Here is a 24,019-nt window from a genome sequence, read left to right as displayed (position 1 = left end):
CTGGGTGTTATATGGAAACTAATTCGACAATAAACTATTTGTAAAAAAAAAAAAATTAAAACTTTAAAATGAAAAAAATTTAAAAAAAATAAAAACACATTTGAAGAATAAAAAAAAAAAAAAAAAGAATTCAATGAAGGAGAGCCAGTGCTGCAGTTTTCATTGCCATCATTGTCATTATCTAAATCTGATTCCTCCACTCCTAACGTATGTGAAGATAGAAATTATATTACCTGGATCTATTCTTTTCCAGGCTCAAGTTTCTTCACTAGACTGTAAATGATAGGCAGACAGATATGTGTGTCCTATTTACTGCCACATCCCCATGTCTATAACAGTGCCTGGCACATACATGATAAGTACCTATAAATACCAAGTTCTAGTGTCCATGCCCTTCAGCATTCAGGTCACCCTTGTCTGTATAGGCGCGCACTGTTCCAAACACTTCTGACAATGTGAGATCCAAGACTGAACTCAAAACTAGGCTTATCTCTCCCTCATGACATACACCATATCACTATTAAAGATTTGGCATAACTTGGCAGCTTCACCAAACTGCTGGCCCACGTTGAGCTTGAAATCAACGGAAACCTTTCGATCTTTTCACACATGATGACTTTCCACTCTGGGCTCTGTGGAGTTGGAACCGTAGTATTGCCAAAAGGTGAAACAATAACAGAGCTTTTTCCATCTAGAGTTTCCTCTCGCTCCTACCATCTGGACCACTCAACCAGTTCCCAGCAACTGTAGCCTGGAATTCAGAACGATCTTTCTAGGAACATGTGTTTCTTCCTCCGAGTATAAACTCCCAAAGGGCAAGATAATGCCTGTTTTGACGTCTCTCCTACATGCCAACATGGGGCTGAGCACATAGTAAGTACAGACTGATGCCCTCCAGCTGCAGCAGGATTACAATATGGGTTCAGGAGAACTGTGGAGACTGACCTTGGGACTCCCTCTTCCTCTCAAACAGCACAGCTCAGTCAGTGTTGTGCATCTAGTTGGTAGGCAGATGGGAGCCAGTCCAGGCACAGCCACAGACAGCAGGCCTGCACTTGGACAGGCTGGCTCCCATAGGGCTGTTCTGCTGAGAATCACCTCCCTTCACAGGAGGGAGCTCCTAGAGCACAAGGCAATATCAAGAACATCTCTCCATGGGGAAGAGTGTAGAGGCAGCTTTCAGGGACTGTCCACACAGGAAGAGAAGAGAGCCACGGCAGGGGGAGAGAGCTCACCTCATCGCTTTCTTCCACGTCCACATCACCATTGGCATCGTCGTCCATCAGCTTGTGGATGCTGCGGACTGCATCAAAGCTGAGCTTCTCATCCTCACTGTGGCATAGGGGCTTGTCAATCCGGCAAAACTCTGAACAGGAAAAGCAACAGATAACATTACTGTGGGCACTGCCGGCCTCTGCTACCCACCTGTCTCAGTGTCCTTAGCCTCTAGCACCTCGATCCTCACGTAGCCACTTAAATAGCTATGTATACTATTATATATATTAGTATATATATATATATATATATACTTTTATATATTTTTATATTTTATATATATATATATAATAGTATACATATAATAGTATAAACTATTATACTATTTACAAATAGCGAGAAAAGTGTTTCATCCAGCCTACAACTTACTCGCCCAGGATGTGCTGAGCTCCCCCATTCAAGGACAATGTTCTATTATCCTGATAGCACCCTGGCAGGAAAGTCAAGCATAAGGCTGGGAATACTTGGGGATCTAGACAAAGAACACAAATAGGTAACTCACAAAAAAAATATAAATAGCCAGTGAACACAGGAAAACAAGTTTAGTCTTACCAGTAAGCAAAGAAATACATATTCAAGTGAAGTATCATCATTTTTAATCAGTCGATAAATAAATGCATGTGGATACAATCTTTCTAGAAACAGGAAGATAGCCCGTTCACTGCAATGCCAAAATAATATGTAGTTTTCCTTTTCGTTCACTTTGTCGCTGCTGGTAATAATAACATAATGCCAGCAACAGACTAACTGGAGAAACCCTTCACATGCTATGCCTGCCTATAGACAGTTACAGTCAGCAAATAGCTCTCAGACATCTAAGGTCCTGAGCACACCGGGTGCAACAGCATGGGAGGTCTACACTGCAGCTTCCTCCACCCACCAACGCAGTCATTCATGTAACATGAAAACCAGCATGAGAGCCGGGGCCACCTACTCCTCTCTTAGAACCCTGGAACACCATGCACATACACACAGCAGACAGAGCCTGGCATCTAGTCTTAGCTCTATCATGTGGGGTCACGTCCCTTCTCCAGGCCTAAAGTTCACTATCTGAAAAAGATATTTTTGGTAAAGTGTATAGTATGTCTTCCAATTCTTAGATTCTAAAATTCCTCTTTCCTGTTGACTCTGATCTTTTTTTTTTTTAATGTTTTTATTTATTTCTAGGAGAGAGAGAGAGAGAGACAGCACGAGCAGGGGAGGGTCAGAGAGAGAGGAAGTCACAGACTCTGAAACAGGCTCCAGGCTCCGAGCTGACAGTCAGCACAGGGCCCAACGCGGAGCTCGAACCCACCAACCGCGAGGTCATGACCCAAGCGAAAGTCGACTAAGACGCTCAACCGACTAAGCCACCCAGGCGCCCCCTGTTGACTCTCATCTTGATACTTTCTCTCCAGAAAAAAAACTCCTCAGATTACTCCCAAGGAAGAAGCTGTCATGGGAGAGAAAACAAGGACAGGGTAAAGAAGCTGTGGCTGTGAGCCCTCTACAAGGCATTGATCAAAGACCTGAAACACTCCAATCCATTTAATCATTCGGGTGACCGCTGGTCAGAGACAGAGAATGGACAAGACAAGTCAACTCTCTGTTACTCACTAGTTGCTCACACCCTTTTCAAAATGAAGGAGGGATATAAATATTAAATGTGTAAAGTGTCCCAGATGTGACTCAATCAAAACATGTTGGATACTGGAGCTCACAGATGTTAACTGATGTGTCCCAAATCAAAGACAGCTGAAGAGTCACAGTGAGAACCCAGGTCTACTGACTCTCAGGTTGGTACTTCACCTTACTATCTTTATACCAAGGTAACCAAACAGCTCTAGAGTGGTTTAATCTTCCGGAAGTCACAGATGGTAAGCACAATGAAGAAATGGCTTTATAGAAGACAGAAAGTAAGGGGCCCCTAGGTGGCTCCGTCGGTTAAGCGTCTGACTTTGGCTCAAGTCATGATCTCGAGGTTCAGGGAATTCAAGCCCCACATCTGCCTCTCTGCTGTCAGCACAGAGCCCACGTCAGATCCTATGTCACCCTCTCTCTCTGCCCCTTCCCCACTCATGTGTATGCATGATTGCTCTCTCTCTCAAAAATAAACATTTAAAAAAAGACAAGATGAATACTATACATGCAAAAGAAATATCTCCACATAACTGTATATTCTACATTTGTCCTGCTGAGTTGGGAGTATGGAGTGGAGGGTGGGGTAAAGCGGTGGTCATAGAATGCAACCAAAGATTAAGGCACTGTTTCTCAATTTCCTCACCAACAAGACCTCTTGGCATGATATCAGCTCAGGCTATAATCTCATAGTTCATAAGATTGAGTCCTGCATCGAGCCCTGGTAGCATGGAGCCTCCTTGGGATTCCCTCTCTCTCTCTCTCTCTCTCTCTCTCTCTCTCTCTTTCTCTCTCTCTGTCTCTCTCTCTCTCTCTCTTAGCGCTTCCCCTTCTTGCTCAAGCATTTGCACACACACATGCACTCTCCCTCTGCCTCTCTCTCTCTCAAAGTAAACAAATATATATATATATATTATTAAAAGTAGGGGAGAGAGGCAATTAAAACACTATGTGTTAAGTATCATGACAGAAAGAATCAGGATTACCCTAGGGGTCAGCAAACTTTTTCTGTAAAAGGCCAGACAATACATAATTCAGTATTAATGAGCCATACAGTCTCTGTTACAACTACTTAACTCTGTCATAGAGCACAAAAGCCACCAGAGACAAAACATTAGTAAATGAGCTTAGCTGTGTTCTAATAAAACTTTATTCACAAAAACAGGCAGTGGGCTGGATTTGACCCCAGGGTCATAGTTTGCTGACCTTTGTTCTAGAAAACCTTAGGTAGCACACCTGAACCACATTAGGTTGACAGATTTCCAACTTAAAGCAAAGAAATACAATCTTTTCATTAGCCTGTATCCACAAACAGGTTTATCATCAGTAAAGCTCAATTTCTAATAGGCTTTTTTTTAAAGTTTACTTATTTTTTGAGAGAGAGAGAGAGACAGAGTGTGAATGGGAGAGGCAGGGAGAGAGGGAGCCACAGAATCTGAAACAGTCTCTAGGTTCTGAGTGTTATCACAAAGCCCAACGCAGGGCTCGAACTCACAAACCTGGAGATTCTGACCAGAGCCCAAGTCAGACACTTAACTGACTGAGCTACCCAGGTGCCCATAATAAGCTTTTTTAAATGCTAAGCTCTAGGGACTGGGGGCCTCCAGGCTGGGCACCAGTGGCCTAAGGTCAGCCATACCCTCTCCCAAAGGGCTATGACAGGTCCGAGAAGTTTAGGCTTCAAATGCGAGGCTCTGGTTTGTAAACTGATCAGGCAGACAGGTGACCTTTGTTGCTGGCATCATCTGTCATAGAGAAGCATTTAAGGGATTGAGAATAAAGGAGTACAAAATCTTGATGTCCCATAAGGCCATCAAGTTTTTCCTATCCAGAAAAACCATGTTAGCTAAAAATCACAAATTACTCCTCCTACCGAGCATTTCCTAGACTCTCTCCTTCCTGAAACCTCTTCTGTCTTCTCTTCTACATTCCAATCTGGCAAGGTTTCCCAGAGCCATCTGGAAATACCTTAGAAGATCCACCCATTTAGCAACACATTATTAATAAAAGAGCCCTGGACTTGGAGTCAGAACATACGACAAAATTCTAGCTCCATTAGTTACACCTATATGATGTTGGACAGGATGTTCAACTTTTCTGAGACTCCAATACTTCATTTGCAAATTGAGGATGATTATCTCTGTTGACAGGGTTTTTGTGAAAATTAAGACCACATTTGTTCCAACGCCTAGCATAGCATAGGGCTTGCAAGAAGCTGTCAATCAATACATTTGTAGTTTCCTTCTTTCCTTCCAGAGCAACACGTGAACAGTTCGCTGCTAACCTCAGCCACTCTCCCTATCAGACTATGAAGAATCAAACAGAGTACGTACAATCCAACCAAATCGATCAATCATATGTTCCAGATGAGTTAGCAAGTGATTCTGACAATAGCCTGTATTCCCCCAGCATTCATGTGTCTATCACCAACAACATTTATCATATTGTGTTGTAGTTCTGTTTTATTTGTCTTCCTTATCAAACTAGGGTGTCAATAAGGACTTGGGACCACATCCCCAGCAGCAAGCAAAAGCCAGGTTCTTGATAGATGCTCAATGTTTTTTTAATGAATAACTAAATAACAACTAACAATTATGTGTAGGATTTCTCTAGGCAGAAAAGAGAACTACAAGTAAAAAGAATTGCACAGGAGCAGGTTTTTAAGTTTTTTGGCCCTTTATACATATAAAAATGGAAAATCCCAAAACTAGTATCTACCATATTAGAAATTGAAACACAAATCTAATAATAGCAATTAATTCATTTTAGACCAATAAATCTCCTAAGCATTAATTTAATAAGATTTCCTTTTAAGAATAATTGTTTTCTGGGAAAATTTTTTTAAGTTTATTTATTTTGTGGGGTACCTGGGTGGCTCAGTCGGTTAAGTGTCCAAATTCAGCACAAGTGATGATCTCACAGTTCATGGGTTTGAGCCCCACGTTGAGCTCTGTGCTGACAGCTCAGAGCCTGGAGCCTGCTTCAGATTCTGTGCCTCCCTCTCTCTCTGCCCCTCCCCTGCTCATGCTCATGCTCTCTCTCTCTCTCTCTCTCTCTCTCAAAAATAAACATTAAAAATTTTAATAATAGGGGCGCCTGGGTGGCCTAGTCGGTTAAGCGTCCGACTTTCGCTTAGGTCATGATCTCGCGGTTCGTGGGTTCGAGCCCCGCGTCAGGCTCTGTGCTGACTGCCAGCTCAGAGCCTGGAGCCTGTTTCAGTCTGTGACTCCCTCTCTCTCTGACCCTCCTCTGCTCACGCTGTCTCTCTCTCTCTGTCCCCTAGAAATTTTTTTTAAAAAATTTAATGATAATAAAGTTTATTTATTTTTGAGAGAGAGTGCATCTGTGCACACGCATGTGCAAGTGGGGAGGGTCAGAGAGAGTGGGAGAGAGAATCCCAAGCACTCTCAGCACTGTTAGCGCTGAGCCCAATGTAGGACTCGACCTCACGAAGAGTAAGATCATGACTTGACACAAAATCAAGAGTCAGATGCTTAACCAAATGAGCCATCCAGGCACCCCCGGAAAAAATGTTTTCTGAGAAGGGTAGAATTGTTTTTACATTTTTGCAAATCTCTTTAATGTCTGGCTTAATAGAAGACAGCTGTAGTCTTATTATATCTGTTTCCACATCCAATGTGTTGTCTTGATCACAGATCAAAGCAGATATGTAGTTGGAAACGACAGGAATATTTTAATAATCTTCCAGATATCTGTGAACATTCTTCTCTTACTGATATCACATCAAAATGGAAAAGTAGTAGGTTTATTAAAGATTAGTTGCAATGTGAAATTTGAAACTATACAGATGAACTTTGTGTACTCTATTACATTAAAATCTATCTTGCACTTTGAATGATCTTTTATCCAGGAATGGTTTTGTAACATGATGCACACTGGTAGCATGGAAACTTCCAAATTTGACCCATTTCATCTCTACAATATCAAAATAATCACAGTTATTATATCACCACTAATTACATCAAAAAAGCTTTAAATCTGGGGCAGCTGTCAAGCTCATAGTGGCAGATCCAAGTTTTCCAAAATTCTAAGTTTTAAATGAAAACTAGAATTTTATCACTGGCACTAAATATGACCAGTTGTTTTCCTTTAATAGCAGACTCATTTCATTCATTTTTAAGAAAACATGTGCCAAGTATGTGAGTCTGAGTAAGTACAGTTTCTCTGTCAGTTATTCTTTCACATAAAAATGGTGTTCCCTGAAAAAAGGAGGCAGCTCAACTCGCAGCTCAGTGGCACAAACACTCTTCCTTGAAATAAACATCGGGACATGCAGGTGGCTCACTGGGTTAAGCACCCGACTTTGGCTCAGGTCATGATCTCGTGTTTCATGGGTTTGAGTCCCATGTCAGGCTCTATGCTGACAGCTCAGAGCCTGGAACCTGCTTCCAATTCTGCTGTCTCTCTCTCTCTCTGCCCTTCCTCCACTCATGTTCTGTCTCTCTCTGTCAAAAATAAACATTAAAAAATTTTTATTAAAATTTAATTTTTAAAAGGAAATAAGTATCAGACTTATACATACAGCAGAAGTAGTTTGCAGATACTTCCTGTTTCATCACACAGAACACTAAAGAGAACATGTATTCATGGGACACAATTTAATAGAATTAAATCATTTTTACTTATTTATTTAAAAAAAATTTTTTTTAAACAGAGTGCATGTTGGTGAGGAATGCCACAACCACCAGGGCTGTTTTGTGCCTCTGCTCTGACTGCTGCTAAGGTGCCAGCAGTTTTACCTAATTGCTTTGTGCCATCACTGCAAATGTAGACACAGAAGAAAAAGACAACATCTTGGCATTATTACTAAGATGTCTTTGACCTTTTGGACCCCTGAAAAGATCTTGGTGACCCCAATGGTCTGCAGACCACACTTCGTTAACCGCTGGCAGCCAAAACCACAAGTCTTTCCCTCGTGTCCAAACATCCTCTCCTTTCTCCAGGCAGAGCTAATCATTTACTGCTCTATGCTCCAAAGCACTTTACACGTAACTCTGTTGTATTAATTCTCAGGCCCTGAGTAGTTTGCATGCCACATCCAGAAAAGGGCAAGGGCTAAGTTTGACTCGCCCTATCCCTCTGGGCCTAGGATGGCACCATCACTAACATCTACCCTGTCAAGTATAAACTTAGCAAATGCTGGCTGGCTGAATGAATGAATGAGTGCATGAATGGATTCATAACAAACTATATCTCCCCAAAGACAAGAGAATTCCTGAGTACAACCCACAAGTTCCCAACACCAATATTCACCATCTACCTGATGCCTCTTCTCCTCCGGCCACGTTCTCATCACCAGACAATAATTCATCCCCTTGAGAACACGTACATGTAGGTGTACAAAGTAAAGCTACCACAGTTGAGCCTGGCAATGGATTGTCTGATGTGAGACACAAGCCCAAAGGGAAAGAAATGAGACAAACAGCAGTCAAAGAAGAAGGTACAGATGAGGAATAGAGAAGGGCACTGGTCAGACTGTTCCTTACCACTTGGCTGACACCTGAGGGGAATCTGAAAACTGCTAAATTTTGCCAGCAGGGCCATCATTTGTTGAGAATAATTTCTCCTACTTCACCTCCCAGCCCCCAAGCATGACCATCAAGCTCCCTAGCTGACTCTTGATGGGATCGGAATCCACCCTTACCCTTAGAAAAGGCTCAAAAGACTGTTAAGGCTGAGAGTACCAGCCCTGGGAAGACTGATTGGACCAAGCGCCATGAAATCCCAGAGATAAAATGGCACAGAACGCAGAATAAGGCTGAGGCTGGGGGTCTAGGGAAGAGGGGGGGAGGAGAAAGTACCCTCTACACAAAAGTGTAAAGAATGAGAAAGGGAACTAGTTTGGGACCTGGAACTGGCAAGAAAGGTCCCATGTGGAATACAGCATACTGCAGGTCTAGCCACAGAGGAGAGAAGAGTCAAATCCCCACGCTGAGTGAAATCCAGCCTCCTGAGGGATGGTCCTGCCCCTGTTAGAACATCATGTCTTCAATATCCAAGAAGAGGCTGGCTCCTCTCAGCAGGGTCAGAATTCAGAGCTTTTCTTATGGACAAAGCAGGCACTGGTTTTAGCTACCCAAGCAGCACAGACACAAAAGACTTCCCATGTCTCCCTCCGGGGAGAACACATCAGAAGAGTAATAATAATATCCCATACAACACCAAGACTGAGCCCTAAGGTGACAGACTATGAACTCTGGGTGATTATGATATATCTATGTAGGCTCATCCTTGGTAAAAAAATGTACCACTCTGGTTAAGTAACCCTGGTTAATGGGGTTGGCTATTTATATGTCGAGGCAGAGAATATGTGGAAAATCTCTGTACCTCCCTCTGAATTTTGTTGTAAACCTAAAACTGCTCTAAAAAAATAAAGTAAAAAAAAAAAAAAAAAAAGCCTGGCCTACAATATGTGTGGTCAGTAAAGGTTTTTACAATTCTTACTAGCATGCTTTAAAATATTGTATGTTAAATAAATAAATAAATAAATAAATAAATAAATAAAATATTGTATGTTGTGGGGCACCTGGGTGATCAGTTGGCTAGGCATCCAACTTCAGGTCAGGTCATGATCTTGCAGTTTGTGAGTTCAAGCCCCAGGTCAGCTCTGTGCTGACAGCTCAGAGCCTGGAGTCTGTTTCAGATTCTGTGTCTCCCTCTCTCTCTGCCCCTCCCTCTGCTTGTACTCTGTCTCTCTCTCTCAAAAATAAATAAACATTAAATAAATAAATAATAAAAATAAAAATATTATATGTTGTGGGGTTTTTTAATTTTTTTATGTTTTATTTATTTTTGAGAGAGAGAGAGAGAGACAGCATGAGCAGTAGAGGGACAGAAGGAGAGAGAGACACAGAATCCAAAGACAGGCTCCAGGGTCTGAGCTAGCAGTCAGCACAGAGTCCAACACAGGGCTTGAACCCACAAACCGCGAGATCATGACCTGAGCAGAAGCCAGACGCTTAACCAACTGAGCCACCCAGGCGCCCCTGTTGTGGGTTTAAACCCCATGTCGGGCTTGCTGCTATCAGCACAGAGCCAACTTCAGATTCTCTGTCCACCCCTCCCTGACCTAACCCGGCTTGCTCACTCTCTCAAAACTAAACATTAAAAAATATTACATATATTTATTATAATGAGAGATAATTATATTTTCACTCTAACCTGTGATCTGAATACTCCAATAACAATTTTTTTTAATTCACATGAAATATAACTAAAGAAAGCCCTCAGTGGAAACAAAAGTTCACAGCATTGACTACACATAAAGCTCCAATATGCAACCTAATGAGATATACCCCTGAGCTCTACCAGCATTCCTGACTTTGTACCTCTTTTGGCCTTACTTCAGTCAGGTCACCACTGCAGTCATCGGAGGATACGCGAGGACAGAGTTCACATCGTTTTCAGTTTTTCACAGCACCTACCACCACTTTGCATATGATACACTTACTTGTTGATTTGTTTACTGCCCATCTCTCTCCAATAGAAGTAAGGCTCACAAAAGCAGGAACTTTTTTGTTCCCTGGTATCCCCAGGGACTCAGACAGTGCCTGGCACATAGTAGGTATTCAATATAGATCTGCTGAATAAAAGAATAAATCTTTGTTTCCCCAAATGTGCAAAGCAGGTTTCTCCTCCAGACTTGACTTTTAAATGTGGGAGTTTTAAAGAATCTAGGTTCACTCCCAAGCTCTCTTTTCTTCATACGACTCTCTCCAAGAGGGATATGACCTCCCCTCACAGCTTCAATTATCATTTAAAGAAATGACTAGCTATTGCCAGCTCCCCCCAAAAAGCAAGATGATGTTTCTGCTTCAAGCTTCCCTTCTGACCCTCAGAAACCCATAGAATCCAACTACCAACTAAATATCTCCACATGGATGTCTGACAGGAATATTGATGCATACATAATGTCTAAATCTAAACTCATTAGTTCCTCCCCAAAGCTCCCACCTCTCCAGTTGCTAGTGTCAGAAACCTGGACATCTCACTCTCCCTCACTCCCCACGTCTAATCAAGCACCAGTCCTTCAAGACTCCTCAACTATCTCAAATCCTCTTCTCACAGGGGAAATATTCTGAATACTTAACAAGCAATTGACAGGAAGGCTAACTATAGGCAAAGCTACAGCATACCAGCTGGTTATCTGTTCAAGTCATCTCCCTACTTAAAACTCTTCAAAAGCTTTTCATGACTCTTAAGATGAAGTTCAAATTTCTTACAGTGGCCTGCAAGGCCCAGAATGATTTGCCAGCTGCCACCTTTCTGGTCTCTTGTCCAACAACTCCCTTAGCTTTGAGCAATCTTTCTTTCATGTTCCAGGTTTCTCCCTTCCTTTCACATGGCACGTTGGTTCTCAACTCGGCTGCACGTTAGACTCACTTAGGGAGCACCTACACTGCTGATGCCCAACCCCCATCCCAGGCCAATTAAATCAGTATCTCTATAGATGGGACCTAGGCATGGGTTTGGTTTTAGACGGGTTTTGGTTTTTTGTTTTTCTTTAAGATCTACCATATATACAGCAAAGTATATAAATAAACATATAGATCAATTAACTTTTACATATGCATATATCTAAGTAACTACCACCTAAATCAAGAAATGAAACACTCCCAACAATCTAGGAAGAATTCCTCCCTCTTGCCCCTTTCCAGTCAATACTATCATGACCACTACACCTTACCCCACCCCACAGAGGTAACTGCTCTTCTGACTTTATCACCATAGATGAGTCTTGCCTTTCCTTGACATTTATAAAAATAGAGCATGGAAATGTTTTAAGGCAGAGCTGCACGCAATAAAATGCCCCCTTTTAAGTACAGAGTTCAGTGTGTCTGACAAACACATGCACTTGTATAACCACCACCCCAATCAAGATACAGAACATTTCCATCACCCCAAAATGTTCCCACTTGGTACTTTGCTGCTAAACCACACCCCCCTCCCCACACAAGCACTGATTTGATTTCTATCATTATAAATTAGTTTCACCTGCATTAGAACTTCAAAGAAATATAACCACCAGTATGTACGCTTTTGTGCCTGGCTTCTTTTGCTCAGCATTCAAAAGATTCAATCGTGTTGTCACATGAGTCAGTGGTTTTTTCCATTCTCCCACTGAGTAGTATTCCACTGAATGTATATACCACAATCTGTTCACCCATCCACCATTTTTTAGCTAGCACATATAAAGTGCTATGGACATCTGCATACAAGTCTTTGTGTGGACACAGGTTTTCCTTTTTCTTGAGTGAAAAATGAGTCTTTCATCTTGAGAGTTATATGACAGGGGCATGTTTAACTGTTAAGTGCCAAGCTGTTTTCCAAAGTAGTTGTATTGCTTTATACTCCCACCAGTAAGCACCAGTATGAAGCACCAGTCTAGCTGCTTCATATACTCTCTCATACCTGGTGAAGCTAATGTGCAACCCAGATTGAGAATAACCTAGAATTCCTTTTGTATGGAAGCTTCTTCATTCTTTCTTGACCTGCAGATTTTGACTTATGCTGTTGGTCTGAACTTAAATGCTTTTTCTTCAAAGAATCTTCCTTGATCATCTTCCCTGCCAAACTGGTTTAGGCCCACATGACACATTCTCCAAAGTTGATAACACTTTTCACAATTATGATTACCTGTGGGATAATTTGCTTAATATCTTTCTTCTTCACTAAACTGTAAGCCCCACAGTGGCAGGAGCCATGGCTGCCTTCATGGCTGAATCCTGGCTTTGAGCCAACACTCAGGACCTAGCAAAGTCCCTAGCACAACAGTTGGGCTCCAAGGAATATTCACTAATTGAACAAATGAATGCCCAGAAGAACTCAGCTTCATGAAAGAGCAAATTCAAACAGAGATGAACAAACATAATCCTGGCCCACAAAAAGTACAAGGATGAGCACAGTTCATATACTGTGTCACAAAGACACAAAACAGAGTACGGTAAGACACACGAGACCAGGGCAGCAGGAGATACTACAGTGTGAAAACAGGTAGAAGACAGTAGGGATGGAAGGGAAGGCAACCCAGCAAAGCAAGCCCAAGAGTAAGGGCCACAGCATCTCACACAGATTGATTTGTAAAAGAACCCAAAGTCAAAAGGTACTTTTTACCAATCTTGAAAAATTCCTGGCGCAGAATGGGAGTAATGAAGGCTGAGATCCCCACTGTACTCAGACTCTAAGTGGCAGAGTTGGAAGGGCTTTGGGGAGGCATCAAGGATCACTGCCCACTTTATAACTGGAGAAGGAAACTGAGAATATGAAAGGGGGTTGTTTTGCATGAGGTTGGTTAGCAAACTAGTGGCAGAACCAGATTAGAAGTCTCACTAACTTCCTATGCTGCCCTATGACAAGGCTGTATGGTTGCGAGATCCAGATGAGTCTGTGTGAGAGGGCTCCCTAAAACTGCTAACCCTTCGCCTCCAGGACTCACGAATAGAGGCAAGCTTCATTAGGTTCTGCTTGCCTATTAAGGGTCAACACAGAAGTCCTAACTGGTCTTGTGCCGTTCCCCAAGCAGGGTAAAACAGAATTTCCTGGTTTTGCCTTAACTTCTTCAGTGTCCAGCACTAGCCAGAGACCCCTTCCTTAATAAGACTTAGACACAATGTTAAAAAGACACTAGAGACAGAGTACTGAGTCCCTAGTACACTTTGTAGGGAGGAACAAAAAAAGCAAAAGAATATGTTTCTATTTAAGCATATCAAACATAATCACCTGCTAGAAGAAATGAAATCTTCAGCCCTCTCTCCACTCAGGCACCTCATTTCTACCTTCTTCCTCCTCTCAGTATTCTTTTCTCCAAATACTGATTTCACAAAAAGCTTCCATCCAGAAGAAGGGGGCTAATCCCTAAAGTTAGTCCCCACCAAGCAGGCCATGACCTCAATAACTCGGGCTTCTGGTGCAGGGGACTTCTAGCTGTTCTGACTACCGTTGCCTCCTCCCGCATCTCCTACAGGGCTCTGGACACTAGTCCATCTACTTAACAGCCTATCTGCCTGCCCTTTTATTTCTATCACCTTTTTGATGAAATTAAAAGTTTCTGACCCTCTTGTTCAGTGTTCACATGTTACCACTTCAACACTCATTTCTGATTTTCAGTCACCTATTTGCTGACCTTGAACTAGCTAGCTGAACTAGCCAAAGGCACTGGGAATACAAAAAGAGGTAAGATACACTTCTCTGGCCCCCAGGGGTCCCCCCACCCCTACTCCTCAATTATTATAATATATACTGAATCACAGAAGTGGTAGGTGCAGGTATTTACATTTCAACTTTCCTATACTCTGACTATTCCTCAGGATTAATTCTCTTATCTGAAAAATCCACAAAGTCCTTTGAAAAACAGTAAAGCCCTGTACTAGTCATTTGCTTGTCAGTTCTCTATTCTCTGCTTTATCTGAGTCTCACCTTCCCAACGATACACGAGTCTGATTTTCCTGGTGTTCCCCAGTGTTGGGCACGGCACTGAGCACACAAGACCCCGTCGAGGGACGACTGAAAGCTGCTCACAGATTTTGAAGATTTGCTTTCTCAGCTTTGGTGTCCCACATACCACAGGTCTTCACATTCTAAAGGCATCTGTGCCAGGAAGCATGACAACCCCAGAGAAATTAAATCAACACACACTTGCTCAAAAGTTGCCCCAAATTCTCTGACCTGGCACCCGACCCAAACATTCCTGCATCCTGGCCAGAACTTGTCAGGGTCTGAGATGGCCAAAAAAATAATTACAAACAACTCAAAACAGATTTCTGCTGGGAAAAGTTTTCTAAAAGTGTTGGAGTGGGCACCCAAGTCTTGCCCAGATAAGGACATTGCACAGTGCCCAGGGGAGGTGCCCAACCCATTAGTGGACCCTCTAGGATTATACCCTTCTGGTTCAGGAGTGGAGCTGACTCTCAACAATCAGTACTGATCACAGTGGGCCCAAAAGCACAGTGATAAATGCCTGGAAAATATAAACACTGGGGAGCAAGGCATACCACCGCATGGGGTAAAAACAACGTGGATCCCAGGGGCCATTGCAGCAGGAGTTCATCCTCAAGCCACCCGGGTCCACTGCTGACTAGCCTACCAGAGAACACATGTCTGGGCTCCCAGAGACCAGAACCAGGAAAGAGCTTCTCACCATTTTTCCACCCCACATAAGCCTCCATTCAAAGAAGAAGATAACTGACCCCCTTTCTTCTTGACAGAAGATAACCAAGAACATCTACTGAAAAATGCTGCAGTCAGGACGGTCATTCCAAGAACTCAGTTTGCAGCCCTTCTCACGGATACAATTCTCAGCTATGGATGCAGATGATGTCTCCCCAGAGGCAGGGCTGACTATCCAGAACAGAGTGTGCCTGAGCCTCCTGACAGCCCAGTCTCCCCAGTCCTGCTCCCACATGGGAATGAGCCCGATATGGTTTCTGAGGAAAGGCCTCTATGGCCAAGCAGCCTCCAGCTCACAGAGATCTGAGCTCAGATCTCCATGTACTTTGCCTGGGTCACTACAGTTTCCTCACTGATCTTCCTGCCTCTGCTCGTTTCTCTCAAACCCATCCTCTACTAAAACAGTCAGTACAATTTTTCTAAAATTCCAATTTGACCTAGGCCACTCTCCATGCTCCTGAATAAAACCCTACACAAGTTCACATAGAAACCTGTCTATAGGGGTGCTTGGGTGGCTCAGCTGGTTAAGTGTCAGACTCTTGGTTTTGACTCAGGTCATGATCTCACAGTTAGTGAGTGTGAGCCCCACATTGGGCTCTGCACTGAGTCACAGAGCCTGCTTGTGATTCTCTCTCTCCCACTCTCTCTCTGCCCCTTCCCTGATCTCATGCTCTCTCTTTCTCTTTCAAAATAAATACATAAGCTTAAAAAAAAATCTGTATACAAATGTTCATAGAAGCTTTATGTGTAATAACCCAAAACTGGGATCAGTCCATACATCTTTCAAGGAATGGTTATATACATTATACACAATGGAATGCTATTTGGCAATAAAAAGGAACAAAGTCATGATACATACAACCATTTGGATGAATTTCCAGGGAATTATGACTGAACAAAGAAAGCCAGTTCCAAAATTACAAACTCTGATTCCATTTATACAACATTTTTGAAAGGTCATAAAACTTCAGAAATGGAGAACAGAAGGGTTAGGAACAGGGAAGGGGGTGGAAGATAAAGTGTGGTTATAAAAGGGCAAATAAAGGATACTTATGGTGTTGGAATAGAACTTACACGAGTAAAAGGAAAATGGGGAAATCTAAACAGGACTGGTGGGTTTTATTGTCAGTATTCTGGTTATAAAATAAAACTGCAGTTTGTCAAAATGTTACTGTGGGGAAAACTGCAAAGTTTCCCAATGATCTCACTGTATTATTATTATTTTTTTAAGTAGGCTCCACCCTGGAGCCTGAGATCTCATGACCCTGAGATCAAGACCTGTGCTGAGATCGAGTCAGACACTTAACAGACTGAGACCTGAGCGCCCGGCTGCATTTTTTTTTTCTTTAAAACTGCGTGTTTAAGCTACAATTATCTCAACAAGTATTCTAATTTAAAGAAAAAAAAATCTGGGATGCCTGAGTGGCTCAGTCGGTTAAGCGTCCGACTTTGGCTCAGGTCATGATCTCACAGTTGGTGGATTCAAGCCCTGCATCAGGTTCTGTGCTGACAGCTCAGAGCCTGGAGCCTGTTTTCAGATTCTGTGTCTCCCTCTCTCTCTGCCACTCCTCTGCTCGTACTCTGTCTCTCCCTGTCTCAAAAATAAATAAATATTTTAAAAAATTTTAAAAAGAAAAAATCCTTTGCAGAGCTCCCCAACTCTTACAATAGTGATTCCTAACTTTTTCTCAATGAGGAATTCCAAAAGCTCCATATAAAAATAGTTATACTTTTAGTATCCAGAGGCTGAAAAACTGAGAAAATAATATGGATTCACAAGACACCTTTCAGAGTTTCAGATTCTCAAGTTGGGAACCACTATCAGGTAAAGCAAATACAATGTAGCAAAGGATACAGGCTTTTCAAGAGGTGGCCCCTACCAGGTTCTCTAGCCTTATCCCAGACCAGTCACTCACACACACCTTACCCTCCCACCACACTAAACTACTTTGAGTTCCATAAATATGCAAGACTCACTTTGTGGCTTTGTACACAATGTTCCCTCTGCCTACAATATCCTTGCCCCATTTTACACCTGACTAATTCCTACTCAAGTTTCAACATTCTACTCAGGCTTTTTCTAATTCCTCTAGGAAGTATTCACTACACTGACTCTTTGGGTTAGATTAGGAGTCCCTCTTCTGTGCCCACATGGCCCCTGCGCTTCTCTCTGTCACAACTTAGACCAATTAACCTCTGTATGCCTCCATTTCACTATCTATAAAATAATAAGAAACAGTATCTACCGGATACATACAAAGCACTTCAAATAAAGCATGGTACACAGTAAGCATTCAATTACTGCCAAGTTGTTTTTACTGTAATCGTTTGTCTAACCATCACACTGAAAGATCCAAGCAGGAACTGGTATTTGTATCTATCTCTGGTTTGGCCTATAGTTAGGTGCTTGGTAAATATCTGGGGAAAGAATTAAGGGAGCTAATGCCAGCATAATGAAGTCGAATCTAAGTCAAGGGTAGAACTGGAGATCTAGAGAATTGAGAATTACCGCTAAGAGCAAGAGTTAAGTATAGTAGGAGCCAGGAATGAGATAGCCATCTCTAGAAGATAAGCACAAAATGACTATTACAGATTACTAAGAACTTGGGTGAATAAACTGGCTGAAGTCATACTAAATTATTATGCAGAGCTCTTTTGATTTGTCATTATAACTTGTTAATTTTGAGCTGAAAAAGCTGCTTAACCTGTTGGAGGCATTGTTACTTCAGCTGTAAAATGTGTCATAAGACCATAATTTTCCAAGTATTTAAGATTTTCCAAGCAAACTACCTAGCCCATTGATTAGAGTAAAACTAGTTTGTTCTGAATAAATGTTATGCCATCCTTGTGCCTTCAAATTTCCTTTCTCTCAAAAATGGAAAAAAAAAAAAAGTCCTTGGATAGTAAGTGCCCTGATAAAGGGGGGGGGGGGGAGACCTGAATGTCAATACATGTGAATACAAAGCACCAGCTTGAGCAAGGGTGAACGGGCACCTGGAGTCACTCTCCCTCCAGCTCCTCATGGGCAAGACTTGGTGGCCCTTCAAGGCCCAGGGAAAGTCCTATGCCCACCTGCCTTCTTTAACCACTCCAGACCCTATGAGTCTCCTCTCTGAGATTGCAGCACTAAGCCCAATCTGGTTCAGGCACCAACTCACAAGGTTTCTTCCAACCACAATTGGACTCTGTCCCCATCTGGCCTGTTAGTAACTCTGTGGGACACTGTGTTCCTGTTAGGGACCTGAATGTCCTCCTGCTATCTCCACAAGAACAGAATTAAGTACATTGTTATTGTCTCAGGGAGAAAGGGGGGATGAATATGTCAGGAGCTATGTTGGGACTTGTACATACATTGTCTCTTACAACTTTGTAAAGTCAGTACTTTTATTTTGGAGAGAGAGAGAGCACATGCACATGCACCCATGTGTGTGCACATGAGCACAGAAGGGGCAGAGGAAGAGAGAGAATCTCAAGCAGGCCCCATACTCAGAACAGAGCCTGACTCAGTGCTCAATCCCACAACTCTGGGATCACGACCTGAGCCAAAATCAAGAGTAAGACACTCAGGGGTGCCTGAGTAGCTCCATAGGGTAAGCATCTGACTTCAGCTCAGGGCATGATCTCACAGTTGGTGGGTTCAAGCCCTGTGTCAGGCTCTGTGATGACAGCTCAGAGCCTGGAGCCTGCTTCAGATTCTGTGTCTCCCTCTCTCTGACCTTCACCTGCTTGTACTCTGTCGCTGTCTGTCTCTCAAAAATAAAGAAAGAAAGAATAAAAAGAGTCAGACACTCAACCAACTAAGCCACCCAGGCACCCCTAAAATCAGGTCAGTACTTGTATTATCCCTAGTATACGATGAGGAAACTGAGGCCCAGATCTGCTAAGTGATTTGCTCAAGTCACATAAATGGTAAAAGTAAGGTTGGAACTGGGATAGCATCTGTCTCCAGAGTCTTGATAAGAATAAATGCAGACTGGTGTCCATCTGGTTACCAACTATATAGCTAATTTGTTGGGCAGTTTGATCACACCAGCCCCATACCTCAGCTTTTCCCTGCTGCCAGTCTGCGCCTGAGATAGCTACTTGACTTCCTTTGTTCCTATTATTTTGTCCCACATGGGCAAACACAAAGGTAGCTACCCTGGTTCCCTTCTACACTGGAGTATGTGGAAGAAATGGGCTAAACAGAGGTCCCTGTGGGGTGAATAAAAGGGAGGCAAATATTAATATCCTACAGTATCAGGACTGATACTGGTTTTACAGATAAGGATAATGAACTCTGAGAAGGTAGGTAACTTATATAAGGTCACACAGCTGAGTGGAGACTGAAACCTTGTCTCCCAAACCCCCAGCTTGGTGCTCATTTTGGTTTACCCTGCACAAAGCCACGGAGGAGAACTGGAGTATGACCTGTCAGGCCTGTCACTAAGCAAAAAACCCAAACGCTGTAAACACAGGAAATGGGCTGGGATGAGGTTCAGAGGGAGCAGCAACCTTTGCCAAGTTAGAAGTGTTCAAGGGTTTCCTGTCCACAGCAGTTAACTGTCACAGAAGTGCTCCAGAAAGTAATACAAGGCAGAAAAAGAAGAAAGAAAAAAAAAATGAGGAGAAAATATTTAGGCCTAGGAGTGACTATAAATTATTCAGCCCAACCTACTTGGTTTTACAGATGAGGAAGCTAAGACCCCCCAAAAAGAAAAAAATGACTTGTACAAACTCACACTCAGAATTTAAGGACCCTTACAAACCACTTATTTGGTTCAAATACTTCATTTTAGTGATGAGAAGTATGAGACCCAGAGAGGGAAAGATCCTCGGCCAAGGTCACATGGCTAGAGATGGCACAGCCAGCATAGGAACTCAGCTCTTCTACCTCACAGACCTGTGTGGTTAGAGGGAGCCCGACCAAGTAACTTTCCTCAGATGCTGTGTTGGCCATGGACAAAGTACAACAGGTCGGGAAACTAAAAATAAGCAGGAATAGTAACCACTAATGAAGAATAACAAGAACCAAACAGAGCAAGCCTAGAAGAGCCAAAAGAAAAGTGCTCTGGCTGGTTAAGACGCTTCAGAAAAACGAAGAGGCAGAAAAATATTCTAGCTATTCTAGGAACAGAATCCAAGGAAGAACAAGCAAGCGGGGCAGGCGGATAGAAAAGGGCGGAAATGCTAAGGGAAATCCCAAGGTTCTGCTTCCTTCTTCTGTCCTAGACCTAAATATTCTGAAAACATCACCTCAGAAGAACTCTGGGTTCGGCAGGCCCCCATGGGGGTATTAGAGCATAGTGATCATTAGATTCCTGAGCCCCCATGTGCCACAGCTGACAGGTATGGAGGGAAATTACATTTACACAAGACCTGGAATTTCGTGTATATTCAATTCTCACACTAGCCCTGAAAGACAAGGATTATGATTCCCATTTAACTGATAAAGGAAACTAGGGCTTAGGGAAGCCAAGTCTCTTACTCATAGTCATAAAGTTAGTATACTGTATATGGTAGATCCAGTATTCAAACTTAAACTCTCTTTCAAGAAATTTTTTAGCAAGTGCCTGCTCTTCCAACCTTGTCCCAAAGGCTAGGGATACACGGCGGAAAAACATGGCCACCAGTCTACAGGAATTCTGATCGGGGAACTGTGAATGTTTTCTGGGTCACCCACATTATTGAATGAAGAGTGACGACATAGAGGCTGGAAAGAACAGAAAGTTCAGAGGAACCTGAGCATCAAGGACCAGGCTACCATGGCTGACTCTTCTAGAGACAGGAGGACTGTGAGAAAAGATGGGCCAGTGACCAGCATCACTGTACCCTTCTCCCACTCTGGTCAGAGCTTTCTCATCCAACACAGGACCAGTCCTCACTACAGTCAAGGCCGCCAGGCAGGGCAGAGCTCCCTCACCCCGCTCAACAAATGAAGGAAATGAGACTAACACATGGTGAGCTGGTGGCAGAAAGAAGTCAAGCCTCTTGGCTTCTATTCTTTCTACTAGTCTGCTCTGACTCCAGACCACAGAAAGGGAAATCTAAAACATGGGACTGAGGGAGAGTTTAAAACTCTCTGGCCATCCTGTTTTCATCCCACTGCCACCCCATCCCCACTCCCCTGTCCACCCTCATCATACTTGCAGAGTTCTTAATTTGGCCTACACATACCCACACTCCCTCCCTTGGTGCCTCAAAGTCAGTGATTCAATCAGGGAGTTAATCAACCACAAAGCCTTGGCTGCCATTAGACCCCATGTCCTCAGGGAAACATTCCCTCCAGCAGCTCTTCCTCAGCATGCAGATCTTTAAATGGCAATCAGAGAAGAGAGGAGTGCTCAAAAAGGAAAGGCCAGGGGGAAACACCCCAGCAAAAACACATTTCACACGCTCTTAAGTCTGCATACTAGACAGCTAATTTGAACCCGCCTGAGGTCCACCCACCAAATCAACCCAGCTGGGGTCTTAAAGCTCCTGATACAAAGGAAAAATACTAAATACCCACATTAACTCATTCATTCATCATTCTTCACTACTGATGTTTATTCTGTATACAATTTATGTTAGGTGCTAGAGCCACACACTTTAAAAACAAAAAACAACTCTGCCTTCCAAAAGCTTACCTTTTAATTTGCACTCCTGGTTACAGATGAAGCCTTTAAAAAAAAAAAAAAAATTAGGGGCACCTGGGTGGCTTAGTCGGTTAAGCGTCCGACTTTCGCTTAGGTCATGATCTCGCGGTTCGTGGGTTCGAGCCCCGCGTCGGGCTCTGTGCTGACTGCCAGCTCAGAGCCTGGAGCCTGTTTCAGTCTGTGACTCCCTCTCTCTCTGACCCTCCCCTGCTCATGCTCTCTCTCTCTCTCTTAGAAATAAATAAAAAAATATTAAAAAAATAATAATAAAATAAATTTAAAAAATTAAAAAAAAATTAATCCATTTGTTTCTATCACTTACATTGAACCTTGCATATATGTGACAATTCATTTTCTTCAAATCTTAGTCATGTGACTATGGGAGATACATGGAAAGGGGAAAGAAGGAAAACTGTGTTTGTTCTCTGATATATTTTTCCATCTATTCAGGAAGTTGTGGGTTTTTGAGAACCCTGAACTGGCCTGTGGCTCTTTTGGTAAAAACTATGTTCAGCAGTAAATAATCGTTATTACAGCACAATAGCTTTCCTGGGCGGGGGTGGGGGGGGGAGCAGGAAGGGATGCTTACCTTCTAGTGGATAAGATAGGTAAGCAGGATACAAGGAAAGAGCTACAGTCAAGGGATATACCAACTTCCCTGGAAGCAAGATGACTACTTCTCTCTTAAGTGTCAGGGAGAGGCTTCTCAGAGAAAATGCCGTTGGCTTAGTCTTAGGGAATATGGAACATCTGGGTGCTAGAATGCTGAGCCCACACAGGGTTGGAGAGGTCTCTAAAGGAAGACTGAAGAGTCCCAGCTTACTAGCATGAAAGCTGCCTTAGGATAAAAGAAATATGCTATAGCCCTGGTCACCTCAAAAATCATATTATTATACCCCTGGGGCAGAGTTTGATGGTAAAATCCATCGAACTCTGTAGTGTACCTAGATCCACTCTGCACTCAAAGATCCAAAGTGCTGAGCACATGCTAGAGACCCTACTAGAGACTTCTCTATCTGGTACTTGCACACTTCTGCTTCTTGCCTTGCAAACTGGCTCCCAGCAGCCAGAGCCACCTTATCTCACAGAGAGCTCTGCTGGGGGATACCATTAATGGTCTTAAAACTTAAAGCCAGATAAAATGAGAAACGGCTCAGTTAAAATGAAAACCTCTCATGGTTTAAGTTTGAGCTGGCCAAGATGAAGACAAAAATCCTTTAATGCTATACAAATAGACAGCGAAGCAAATAGATCATAAGACACCACAGTTCATTTCACAGAAGCCAAAAATCCAACAGTCCCTGCCACCCTGTCCACCCATCACCAAACCCATGTTTCAGCTAGGCCCAGCCTAGGCACAAAGCACAAGCAGCCCTACAAAGAAGAGTAGGGGAGCCTTTCCTGAAGCACTATCCAAATGGAAGACAGTAGCTTCCCATCCTCTCACCCCAACCCCACAGAACAGCAGCTCAGCTAGGCCCTTGTGGGACTTGCAAATCAGGAAAGAGGCTGGCATTGCGCCACCTGGGGAAACAAAGACCACTCTTCCCAGGAAAAGGGGGCTACTTCTGCAGCCCACATGATGAGACTGTCATGCACAGTCTAAATATTATATGTTATACTATACGAATTTTTCTAATCACTGGAACAGAAAAACTGGGTTGAAGTCTGGCTGCTAACCTGATCATCCATTAAAACCATTCTCACCCCCATGCATTCCTCCCAGTGACCAAATCCTGCGCTCCTGTCGAGTCCAATCCTCCTACTGCCTACCCTGAGGGGAACTTTCGGCCTCCTCCTCAATGATCACTCTACTTTATTTGAAAAACATTTATCCGCCTAAAAAGTATGTAGTGATGCTTTTTCTAGGGCAGCACTGCTGGCAGTGGTGGTGCAGCACACCCCTCAATGGAACTCCAGTCCTTAGACAGGGCTGCCCAAGACCTACACTCCTATCACCTAACCCTACCGGCAATCACCTTCAAATGCAACAAAAGTACTCTACTAGTTGATTCAACATGGACACGTCCCATGTCAAGAGCCCCCTGCCACATGTACCCCCCAATCCATCCCGCTCCTTCCCATCAGATTTTGTCTACCACCCCTTCACGCAGGCCTCATCTTGCTCCCTGTGTTGATGACCCTGTAACCAATAGCAGAGGCCTTCAAACTGCACATGCCAGTCAACTGACATCCCTCAGCTAATGGATCGGCCTTTTTTTTTTTTTTTTTTTTTTTTTTTAGTTGGTAGAGTTCATCAGTAAAGGCATACACTTTTTATAAAAGTTTTGTACTATTTTAATAATTATGATTATAGCAGCTAA

The 24,019-nt window shown here is 43.0% G+C and overlaps 1 protein-coding gene across 2 annotated transcripts in view; it reads right to left on the bottom strand.

Moving 5' to 3' along the window:
* STIM1 (stromal interaction molecule 1) overlaps nucleotides 1–24,019 on the bottom strand; it is a 187,518-nt gene that overhangs the window by 83,220 nt on the left and 80,279 nt on the right. For both annotated transcript variants that reach the window (XM_039252033.1, XM_039252034.1), the window contains exon 2: nucleotides 1,236–1,366. In XM_039252033.1, coding sequence (XP_039107964.1) covers nucleotides 1,236–1,366 — 131 coding nt within the window. The remainder of the gene's footprint in view (nucleotides 1–1,235; nucleotides 1,367–24,019) is intronic.

This window comes from Hyaena hyaena, unplaced genomic scaffold, assembly GCF_003009895.1.
Source record: "Hyaena hyaena isolate Hyena2069 unplaced genomic scaffold, ASM300989v1 scaffold_406, whole genome shotgun sequence".
In the NCBI taxonomy this organism is placed as follows: domain Eukaryota; kingdom Metazoa; phylum Chordata; class Mammalia; order Carnivora; family Hyaenidae; genus Hyaena; species Hyaena hyaena.
The sequence above is the reverse complement of the archived record's forward strand: the minus strand, read 5'-3'. Positions and strand labels throughout refer to the sequence as shown.